The 11919-nt window shown below is 47.0% G+C and overlaps 1 protein-coding gene across 4 annotated transcripts in view; it reads right to left on the bottom strand.

The window, feature by feature from the left end:
• Ap1b1 (adaptor related protein complex 1 subunit beta 1) overlaps positions 1 to 11919 on the bottom strand; it is a 79975-nt gene that overhangs the window by 20580 nt on the left and 47476 nt on the right. For all 4 annotated transcript variants that reach the window (XM_055624257.1, XM_055624256.1, XM_055624258.1 and 1 more), the window contains exons 2-8: positions 10859 to 10921; positions 8702 to 8807; positions 6267 to 6402; positions 5102 to 5347; positions 3754 to 3944; positions 2499 to 2720; positions 4 to 124 (exon numbers count right to left, since the gene is read on the bottom strand). In XM_055624257.1, coding sequence (XP_055480232.1) covers positions 4 to 124; positions 2499 to 2720; positions 3754 to 3944; positions 5102 to 5347; positions 6267 to 6402; positions 8702 to 8807; positions 10859 to 10895 — 1059 coding nt within the window. In that variant the 5' untranslated portion in view covers positions 10896 to 10921. The remainder of the gene's footprint in view (positions 1 to 3; positions 125 to 2498; positions 2721 to 3753; positions 3945 to 5101; positions 5348 to 6266; positions 6403 to 8701; positions 8808 to 10858; positions 10922 to 11919) is intronic.

An 11919-nucleotide genomic window follows, 5' to 3' on the forward strand; every position in this document is an offset into this window, starting at 1 on the left:
TGCCTGGGCGATGTTGGCCTGGGAAGCCAGGCGGATCATAATGTCCAGCTTCTCCAGTTTCACGTAGATGGGGTCATTGTATTTCACAAAGAAAACCTTCATTTCATGCTTCAAGATCTCTGGCCTGGTGGCAGGGCAGGATGCGCAGAGAACAGAAAAGAAGTCATAAGGCCCACGAGGAAGCCATTCCACTTCTGCCTCCCCTGAGCTGTAGGTGAAGTTTGACTGGGAGGCAGACCCACCACCCAGACTGTGTGACGGTAGGCAGTGGTCCTGCCTGGCTACCTAAAACTGCTGGGCCACACCTCAGGAAGGAAAAGGAGTTCACAAGGGTGGCGGCAGCAGCCCAGGGTTCTAATGCCTTTGATCCCTACCCCATAAACTGAGAATGAGCTGTGGAGAAATAATTACCACCACAGGTTTGAATCTGCTAGCACTAGACCTGCTGTGTGTGAACTTAAACTCAGGGGAACATTCACCCTGTTCATTCAGTGATAAAAATGGTTGACTATGCTTACACTCTATTTATAAACAATATGGCTTATGCCCAAACCCAGCTTTCCTTCTGGAGCTCTGAAATATTGGAGTGTGCCTCAAATGAACACCTGAGGCACCCTGGGAAGAAACATTCCACACATATTGCTGCTCTCGTGTGACCGACCCTCCAATAGAGGGAAAGCCCATGACAAACTTTTTCATGAATTCTTCCAAACTCTTCTTTATGGCCCAGCTGTCGGTTGCTCTAGTAAGTCTTAGGTAGGAGCACAATGACTGACTACTGGGAAACGCTGTAAATTTCTGAACAAAGAGTAATCTTGTAGACATAAACACAGACTTGCACATTCGGACAAACGTGGGAGATGAGACATGTAGCATGATCACTGCCTGCTTTATGAAGGCACTTGCCAATAGGAATTATCACCTGCTGCGCTATCTAAGTGTACCCCTTGCTCGTTCCTTCCAGCCCTCAAGTGGTACCATGGGACACCTTTTTCTAAGACAGGAAAATTCAGAGAGGTTACAAAGCTTGTGTTTGTCACTCTCTAGAAGGCTGAGAGCAAGATAAGACACACCATCCTGATCCAACTTCTATGCCCTTCCTAGGACAGAAATTAATAATTCTAAAAAAAGTTATCTGTCATGAGGGCAGAGGAAAGAGAAACTCAAAGAGTCTGTGTTATCATACAAACTTCGGGAGAGCCTGGCTGAGTAAGGAGCTTTTGTGGTGCTCTTTGGGGAGGCAACTCTTAGATGGGTAATGGAAAGATGACTTCTACAATCAAGACTTGACAAAGGCTGCCCAATCATGTCAAGTTGGCACAGGTCATGACCGGTGACATAGAGAACTTCTTAAGAGAGTGTCATGTTAAATATAGCACAGAGAACCATTCATGCTGACCTAGTTCCTATATTCTAATAAATGCAGCAACCCATGGCCACTGGTGTATAGAGACGCACACTGCAACAGCAAAGCCCAGTTATCTCATCACATTGCTTAGAGACTTGGAACACTTTACCCATGTTTTCCTTCCAAATCTTCACAAATGTCCCAGCTCAATAAATATCTCTGGCCCTCTAAGAAATATCAAGAACCAGACAGATGCTGTGACAAAGAGGGTATGCTACCTTCCTCGGGCATGACCACAAGGGGCCCTGTTTACTGTGGTCCTGTGGTTCCTGGCAGCAAACAGCAGGAATGAGTTGCCATTGCCAAGCCCTGACTACAGAGATTTACTTGACCTAAGGCTGGGAGGAGAATTTAGGAGGTAGATCCCACCCCAGCTCATGTGTCCTAAGTCAGAGCTGCCATAGAGGAAAGAGAAGGCCATTCCAGGGACACTTCAGACCCAGTGATGCTTATGGAGTTTCAGACCTTACCCATCTAGCCGCGGACCCCTTCCTTGAGAGCAGTGACTTACCTGAGTCACCCCCTTAAGAGGAAGAAAGCAGGCTGCCCAGCATTCTGTTCTACTTCTCCCCCTAGGCCTTGCGGTTGCCAAGTCCATGATCTCTCACCATCTCTAAGGTCTCCAAATTCAAGGATTTTGATGAGACCTATGAACTTTGTCCCCCAGCAAACTGCACACATACAAAATCTTCAGATATCCCTGAAGGACTTTACAAGCTCTGAGGTGCCCAATGTCAGGGTGCAGCAGCACCATACTTGCCTTTACTTATCGGCTCTCCCTAAGGCTGAGTCAAGGCTTCATAATATTGACACCACTGACCTGGGCCAGGTAGTTTCTTGCTGTGAGGGACTGTACATCAATGTAGGATACTAAGCAGTGTCCCTGGTGTCTCTGTCCACTGGATGCCAGTAGAGCCTCTAATTGTGAGAACCAAATATGTGTCCAGACACTGTTGAGTGTCCCCTGAGGAGAAGGGTACCCTGGCTGAGAACTCCTTACACTCTTTAGGCTTCCTGTATGGTGACAGACCAGTCTCCCTGAAGGTCTAGCATGTGTGTCTAGCATGTGGCAAACATGTGGTCTCTGTACCTTTTCTGCACGATGAGGTTGATGTTGCGCAGAGCCACATACTGAAGCTCTGGCTCTGCTGACAGCAGTGTGACCAGAGGAGGTGCCAGCTTCTTGAGCAATGTGCCGTAATAGTCCAGGTCCTTGGACAACATCTCCATGAACTTCATCAACACCTTCACAGCAGACAGCACCACCGCAGAGTTGGCATGGGAGAGCCTAGGAGTGACCCTCTCACAGATGCTGGAGTCCAGCCATTCCAGTAGAGCAAAGAGAGAGACAAGGGAAAAGTCCTGTTTTCACTTATCAAAATAGCACATCTTCTTTTTTTGACACAGATGTAACCCAGATGGGCCTCAAACTTGCTATGTAGCCAATGAACTTCTCAAGTCAAAGGCTGGTTTCTCCTTTTCCTTTTATTCCAGTACTAGCACTGAACATAGGGCCTCATAAACGTGAGGCAAGCGCTCTACCTGATTTTAACACTTCTGATCCTCTTGTGCTGAGATTACATGCACACTCCACCATGCCTGGTTTATGCGGTGCTAGGGCTAGAAGGCAGGGCTTCAGGTATGCTTAGCAATCACTCTACCAACTGAGCTATACCTCCAGCTAAAACAGCATGTCTTCTATAGGAGGAGGGCCTTATCCCACTGACTCTGGCAGGCCCCAGACACTGTGAGCCTCAGTTTCCTCATGTCAGAATTGATGTAACGATGTCCACTTTACAGACTTGTTGGGCACTTTAAGTGAAAAGAATGAATACATGCCTGGCACAAAGGAAATAGCTCCAAATGCCAGCTCCTTCCCTTCCCCTACTGCGAAAGCATTCATTCATATTGGTCAAGACAGATCCAGCTGGGGGAACTACGCGATTCCTTCCACCTTTCTAATTCAGTCTCCTCGTCTGTAAGATGGTCGAGGGTGATGGGATACATTTCACAAACTTGCTTTAAAGATTCCCTAACATTGAAGGCACTCAGCAGAAGTTAGGCACCTACAGAATTTAGTGCTTCTGAAGCTATAATGCTCTTGATTCAGCCCAGATGGATCCTTCTCAGCTCCTGGCCAGGACCCGTCTATGTTCATAGCAAGCAGAAAGTTCACTGCCTGAAGCCATATAACTGACAGAATAGCTCTGGAGATGAGCAGTTGGCTGGTTCCCTTAAACTGTGTCTGATACTGGAAGAAGAGGTCTTGGAAAGAGGCCCAGTCCAAAGAGCCCCATGAGGACCATCTCCAACTAGGCTGGTAAATAAGGAGTGTGTCTGCTCACCTCTGGGCCTCACGGTCATCCTTGGGCATGTAGTTGGCCAGACAGTCTAGAATGAAGATCTGGCCCCACTCAGTGCATTCATTAAGGGCTGTCAGCAGCTTGTTGATGGACTGTGGGTTCAAGTCAAGCAGGTTGCTACTGGGGTGCGACTCAGCAATCTCTGAGAGGGCAGCCACTGCATTTGCTACCACCTGGTTGAGAAGGTGGAAGAGATAGAGGCTGGAGTATTGCTCAAGTCAGGAAGCACAGGGGATAAGGACATTAGCAAAACGTCAGATATTCTGTAAGGAATATGTCCACTATTGGTAGGCTCTAGGATCTCAAGAAGGTCCGACTCATGACGAACGCTTATCCCACTGGCTCCTCTGGAAAGAAGAATTGAAATAAGCACACCTGCCGCTGGAAAGAAGCAGGGAAAGGAAGGTGCAGCTCCAGGCACCTAGCAATGGAAGGCAATGCGTGTTACCAATCCGATCTCCCTCTTTCGGCTAGAGCACTCACTGCAGTGGTTGTTTCTGTACTTCTCAGAAAGAGAAGACTTCTGCAGATCTCTTCGAGGCTGCTGGGAGTGGACGGGTCTAGGCTATAATGGGGTTTACCAAATGTTTCCACCAGGACAGCTCCTTTTATGTGCAGTCTACAATGTTTTCAACTTTCGTCTACGACAGTGTTCTAGTTATTATTGTTTAATCTATGCATAACCAGTGTTTCTGCTGGACACAGAGTGGGAGTTGTGCCCAGTGTTTTAAATATTCCATCTTTTCCTAGATTTTTTCAACTTTTCTATTAGAAAAGATTTTAGCACAGGCTGGGCCTTTAACTCTTGCTCCTCCTGCCTCGGCCTCCTGATCATTGGAATTACTGGTCCTGACAAACTTCACTGCAAACTCTCGTCACCACAATGAGTGAGGGGACCGGGGTTCCCACCTAATTATCCTGGTGGCCCGTCTTCCACACTGTAGTACTTTAAGGTGACACCCCTTCAGCCCTATAAGGAAGAGGACTACATGCCTGGGAATTACAGGTGGTGTTGGTAAGGAGCTCACATGACAGTGACTGGAAAGGGAAGGAAACTAGCACTGACTATAGTCACTGCTCGCCAGGTCAAGCCAGCTAAGGTCAGGTGTGTTTCCTTCCCCAAGTCCTATAATGAGGCAAACAGGGCTCGGGTCAAAGGAAACCCAGGCCTAGCTCCCCTCAAACCACAGCAAGAAAGAAGAACACCTAGATACTCAGCACAGCCCTAACTTCTATGAAGGGTGAGAGCCAGGTAGAAGGTTAGCCCAGGCTGTCTTCTCAAACAATCCAGGAGTGTGCGAAGGCACCACCATGATTGTCAGCAACTTACCATGGGGTTAGAGTCAGAGATGAGGTCTTTAAGTGTGTCCAGGAAACCCTGGTCTTCTACTAGTTGAGCATTGATGTCATGGAGCTTGGCTACACACACAGCTGCTGTCTTGCGCACATATGGATCTTCATCCTTCAGGCACTTCCGGAGTGGTTCACACAAGTACTCTGTGATCTTGTCAACTCGGATACAGCCCATAGTTCTCACAGCCAGGGCCCGGATGAGGGGGTTGGGGTCCTCACAGTCCTGAAGGAAACAAGTCATTGGGCAGGGACAGGGGTAGGATGAGTCATCTGTGGCTTCCTACTCTCCCTGGCCTCTAGCTCTGAGCAACATCAGGCAGCTGCTGTGGGATCCACTAACCACAGCCAATAATACTCAAAGCAAATGCCACAGAATGGATGCCAGGCATTTGCCAGATACTGCGTGAGGGGCTCTACACCCTCTCTGCTGCTTCCTGAGTCCCTGTTTCACACCAAGGAAACTGAGGGTGTGGAGAAGGTTATATTTTGCCTAGTCAGCACAGAGCAGCAATCCAAACCTATATGCTCCTAGCACCATAGTCCTCAATCTTTTCTTTTTGAAATAGGGTCTTGCCATGTTGCTCAGACTGGCCTGGAACTCATTGTCACCCAGGCTGACCTAGAATTCACAGCAAGTCTCCTTCCTTAGCCTCTCAAGTGCTGGAATTACAGGCAATACAGCCACAGGAAGCCCTAATTTTCCTGCATGTGGCTATCAATTAGGAGTCAATGTCCAAGCTCACGCTTTGCTCCTCATGTGGTAACAGAAAATACAGAAAGGAGTCACATGGAAAGGGAACAGAGCTGCTCTCCAATTCTTGCTGAAATCTGCCCTGTCAATCGACACAGAATTGACTGCCCAGTCCAGGGGAGTGAGAGGCCAAATGTCCTAGTGCCACCTCACAGGGAATGAATGAGGCATAGTCTTTTGGTCTGTGGTTCTGGAGAGAGAGTGGGAGCCCTCTGCTGGAGGAAAAGGCCCTCAGCCTGCCCAGGCAGAAGAAGGCTGCAGGGTCAGCAAATGAGTCTGAGTGCCAAGCACTCAGCCAAGTTGCGCAGAGTGTCCCAGCTCTCCAAAGACACAGGGACATGAGACAGAAAGCGGCCCTTAGCCCCCTCCACTCCACTGGCTTTCTATTCACCTTCACAAAAGTGTTGACAGCCATAATGGCCATATCTGGCTGACTCTTGGCATAGTTCATCAAGTACAGATACACCAGCTTCTTTAGCTCCAGGTTGTCTGTCTGCATACAGTTCACCACATCAGGGAAGAGAGCACTGCAAAACCAAAGCAGCATCAGTAGAGGTTGAAGACAGAGAAAAGCAAGCTTTCCTGGCAGTTAAATGCAGGAATGGGAAGAGATGATGGTGAGAAGCAGGGAAAAGTATGAGTTTCTTCATTTGTAAAGGTGCAAAAGAAATGACTGAGGCTGGGGCTGGGACTTAGTGGTAGAGCACTTGCCTAGCACATACAATTCTCAGTACTGCTCCCTACCACCAGAAAGCCACTTCTCCAGGCCTTTGTGATACTTAAAGAGACAACATTCCTAAAGCATCTGGTCTTTACTGAGTCGTCATTCTTTTTCCTTCTGTAGTACTTCATGCATGTGGTCCCTTATATTGGGCTGCTGGTTCTAGAACATCTCAGGGCTGAAGGGAAAGGTTCAGCACCCACTAAGGACCAGCAAGGTATATGGGATATTTGCTGTGAGCCAGGCATGGTGCTAAGGGCTGGACATGACTCATCTCATGGAAGCCACGGGAGTGTTCCCATTTCAGATAAATCTGAGGTTAAGAAATGTCAAGCAGCTGGGCAGTGGTGGTATCACCTTTAATCTTAGCACTCAGGAGGCAGAGGCAGGTGGATCTCTGACTTTGAGGCCCACCTGGTCTACTGGGCAAGTTCCAGGACAACTAGGGCTACACAGAGGAAACCCTGTCTCCAACCAATACCACTCCCCCCAAAGGGTTAAACAACATGAGGAGCCAGATATATGTATGACCTTTGCTGTACTTGGTAGGCTTCTTCCCAACATGGTACCATAATGATCCCAGAGTCACAGTCCTTGACATGTAAAATATAAAGATCAGTTTCCTAGAATTTGAGCCATTACCCTGTCTCAGTTCTTGGGCTTTTATTGCCAAGAACCAGGTAACAGTATGAAGGGGGGTATCCAACAGGACAGGTTCCCTCAGAGCTGCGGTGGACAAAGTCACCTAGAAAGATGACGCACAGCAAGAACAGCGCCACTGTGGAGAGAGGAAGAGGAAGTAAAGAGCCTAATGGCACTCTCAGGCAGCAGCAGCAGAGCAACCTCTTTTGAGGAGGAAGAACCAAGATGTTCCCTTTGTTAGGAAGTGACAGTATTGTTCTAGCTGAAGGAGAACAGTTTTTCTTTCTAGAAAGTATGCGATTTAGAGGTGCCCAATCCTTGCAACATATTTTAAAATCATAGTTTATTAAATGTGTGTGTGTACATGCTCGTGTGTGCCACCATACACATGTGGAGGTTAGAGGACAAGTAGTAGAGGATAGCCATGTGGGTCCTGGGGACTGAACACAGGTATTCAGGCTTGGTGGCAGACACCTTTATCTCCTGAGGTGCTCACAGCCTCTTACAATCTGTTCTTACAAGGTCTCTCCTAAGGACTCCTAAACTGGCTACAGGAGGTCCTTGCTAAAGTTAGCAATGGAGTGGGCAATCTCTGTGGAAGCCTGGACAGTGTGACCATTCTGTAAAATCCAGCCAGGGAGCCTTTGTGGTATGTGCAAAGTAGTACCACATAGAGAAGACAGAGTCTGGATTCTGGAAGGCCTAGGCTTGATTTCTGGTTCTGCGTTAGCCATGTGACTGCTAGAGAGTAATTTTCCTCATTCTTTGGTCATTTATTTGGCAGAAAAAAAAAAAATCACTGCATATAATGGAAAGTGTATAGAACTCTGAGAAAATGTATCTGAAGGTGTTCTGCAGACTGGCCAATAAAAACACAGAAAATCTATCAGGAAATCTATCACTTGGAGACTTCTCAGTCCGACAGGCAGTTTAACACACAACATGAGGACAGCCTAGACGAGGTGCTGCTGAGTACCACTAAAAACATATTTCTTTTCTTTTCTTTTCTTTTTTTTTTTTTTTTTTTGAGACAGGGTTTGTCTGTATCCTGGACTTGCTTTGTAGACCAGGCTGGCCTTGAACTCATAGCCTCCTGAGTACTGGGATTACAGGTGTGCACGGGCTACATTTCCTATTCTTAAGACAAGCAAACCAGAATACCCAGATGTATGGGGTTCATTCTCCTAAATGGGCAGCAATCTTCTGGAGCTTCTGAGAGGGTTTGTGCCACGCCCTCTCGAATGCCTGCTGCCCTTTTAACCCAGTCTGCTTTACTCACTCACTTAGTGCCTGAGCCATTAGCATTTCAGCTTGTCACTCATATGCAAACAGAATCCTGTGTTTGGAACTGTGGTTTGTCAAAGCAGACAAATGAGGGAGAATGCAGGAAGAACTGAACTGGACGCAAGCTGTGAAGCCCTAAACTGGTCAGCACCTCACTGTCACCTGCTACCCCTGCATACCTGACATCTTTGCCCACAGTCATCGACGCAATCACTTTCTTTACCGCCTCCTTCTTCTTCTCCTTCTTGTCACTGTTCAGCTCTGCTTTCAGCTCGAAGATCTCCCCTGAGGAAAGGAGACAGGCATGAACAATCCACCCCCAGCCTGGTAAGATGATTTGTTGGACCAACTTCCTGGAGAACTAGGTGGAGGTAGAGAACAGCTTTAGGCCCTTGGCTTCAGGTAGAACAAGTGATAGTGAGGAATGGTGAGGAGAGAAATTAAGGTGATAGAAGCCTGAAGGCCATGTTGGACTGAAGAAATAGGAACCAAGGTCCTGAAGACCTGCTCAGCAAGACTACTAAAAATGCAGAGGACAGCAAGTGCTCCTTAGCCCTCTCATTTGCCCTGATTCCCTCAAGGCTGAATGGAATTGGGGCACTGGAGGGTGGGGGGAGTTGAGTGATCTCACATGCAGGCTTTTCCTGTTTTCCCAGAACCCTGAACTCAAACAGCTTGCTCAGGGTTTCACTTCCTCAGACTGGAGAGAAGAATTCAGCTGTTTTACAAGGGCTGTAGCATATAATAAATTGTTCTCAAGAACTTGATGATGCAGAAAAAGGAAATGAGGATATGTGGTTGCCCCCACCTCCATCCCATGGAGATAGTCAGGATGTGCTAACAGGTTAAATGGTAGACAATTCCTGAGCCTTTCTCTGAGCACAGCAGCATGATAATTTTTTCCATATCCTTTCTCATTTCATATTCACAACAACCTGCCTTTTCCCCATTTTACAAATGAGCAATGGAGGTTGTTCCATAGCAGATGAGACAGGCTAAGGTTGAAAACCAGGTTTGTTCCCTCAAAAACCCATGCTCTACATAAATCCCTTTGCTTGGTTGGCCCTGCCATGGATACCCATTTGCCTCTCTGCCCCCATTTTCTTGCATGTTCCCCTCTCTGGTCTGGGCAAGGAATTCCCTCCCTTACTCTCAGCTGTGAAATGTCCATCTCAGTGTCTGGCACTCTGTTCTGTATAAAGGACAGCTGCTGACCTGATATTAATTAGCCACATGAAGAATTCTAATCTTAGGTTCCTTTTCAAGTCATGTGGGGGTGGGGTGACATGGGACTGTTATATGGGGGAAGTGATGTAAAAGTTCTAAACAGATTCATAATGAGAAATAAGGTTTTTTTGCTTTTGCTTTTTTATATCATTATCATAGGAAGAAAGTAAACAGTTGATTAAGAACAATGGCCCGAGTAAGGTCACACTAAGGACACTGCTTGACAGGGCCAGGAATAATCTGTAGCTCCTGTGGTTCAAATTTATGAAGGAACCCATCTTCCTCCTACAAGCGACGTCTGGATCCAGCAGACAATGGCAACCTTGACCCTGTACTCCTCCACAAAAATGTCACTTTACTCGAAGCATGTGGCCAGTTGATGGATGATGGCAGTCAAATCGGCCCAAGAAAGCTGGTGAGGTAAGCTCAGGGCAGACTGCTTCTGAGATGCCTCCTTTTTCCAACAGGCTCCAAATACAGCCAGTAAGCCTGGCTCCTGAATCACATACAAGGAAGGCAATGCTCTCTACCCAAGACCATACCCCAGAGGCTGGTGTGGCTGTTAATCTCAGCAGAGTTGTGATCCTCGTCTCCCCAACTCCCTTCAGTCCTTTATTACAATCTGCCTTGGATCTTCCCTTACCTAAAAAATGGTCAGGAGCCAGGCAGTAGTAGCACACTTTAATCCTAGCATTTGAGAGGCAGAGGCAGAGGCAGGCAGATCTCTGACTTCAAGGCCAGCCTGGTCTACAGGGTGAGTTCCAGGACAGCCAGGGCTACACAGAGAAACCTTGCCTTGAAAAACCAAACACCCAAAAACAAACAAAATGGTTGGATTTAGATTTGAATCTAGATCTCTCTATATATATTAATTGTCTCTCAATCTCTCGTTCACAGTCAGGGGGACCCATGACAGGGCTCCTGCTTCAGTAAAGCAGGTTAAGCTTGAATTTGCTGTGTATCTAAGCATGGCCTTTAACCCCTGATCTTTCTGACTTTGCCTCTCAAAGCTGAGACCTAGCATACCTGTGAACAGTTTTTGGACCATCATTCACCCTCCCTATAGCAGGGAGCAGAAGATCTGGGGTTCATGGTGAGGCATACAGTACCTTTCTTGGTTGTTGTGAAGTATTTTGAGTCAGTCATTTTGGTCCTTTATCTGTGGCCAGACTCTGCAAGACAAGAAGAGGGTGGATCTGTGTTCTATTCCATTTCAGTTAGGGTGTGCCCAGGGAGAAAGGGAGGGATTCAGAACATACCACGCAGGGGAAGATAACTGTTTATCTCTTTTTCCAGGCAAGTAAACTGTTAGATCATGGTGGGTCTTACTTTGGAGGGAAACTGGAAAAAATCTATCAGTGTTTTGACTGTCTATATCTTTTGACCCAAAAAGTTTCTTTCTAGGAACCTCTTCCACAGAGCAGGAGCCTGAGGTCATCTGGCTTTTTTCATTCTCATTATCTATAACCATACTACTGGGAAAGGCTTCATGGCTGTCAGTAAGCAGACAATTACAATAACTACAGACTAAACTACTGATTAGAAATAAGATGCATTTGACAGTGAGTCATAGGGCCCCTCATTCATTCTGTTCAGCATGTTCTAAATATCTCCTCAGCTGTGTGGCTCAGCTCACAAAAGCGCAGGGGGTCCCATCACCTCATTTAAGAAGTGAGAAAGGGGGACTGGAGAGATGGTTCAGGAGTTTAGAGTACTCACTGCTCTTGCAGAGGGCTCCAGTTTGGTTCCTAGCACTCACACAGCAGTTCACAGCCACCTATACTACAGTTTCAGGGGGTCCAAACACTCTCTTTTGGCCTTAAGGACACTGTACACACATGGCACATACATAAACTCACTTGGGTACACAAGGGCCACAAAATAAATAAATATAGATTTTAAATTTTTATTATGTGTACTAACATTTGCCTGCATGTACATGTGTGTACCACATGTGTTCCTGGCGCCTGTGGAAGGAAGAGGACCTCAGATCCCTGGGAACTGCAACTGCTGATGGCTGTGAGTCACATGTAGGTGCTGAGAATTAAACTTGGGCCTTTGGAAGAACACCTGGTGCTCTTAACTGCTGAGCCACCTCTCTCCCCTAAATAAATAAACTTTAAAGAAGCAAGGTGTGTGTGTGTGTGTGTGTGTGTGTGTGTGTGTGTGT

This window comes from Psammomys obesus, unplaced genomic scaffold, assembly GCF_907164565.1.
Source record: "Psammomys obesus unplaced genomic scaffold, mPsaObe1.curated_primary_1811, whole genome shotgun sequence".
Taxonomy (NCBI): domain Eukaryota; kingdom Metazoa; phylum Chordata; class Mammalia; order Rodentia; family Muridae; genus Psammomys; species Psammomys obesus.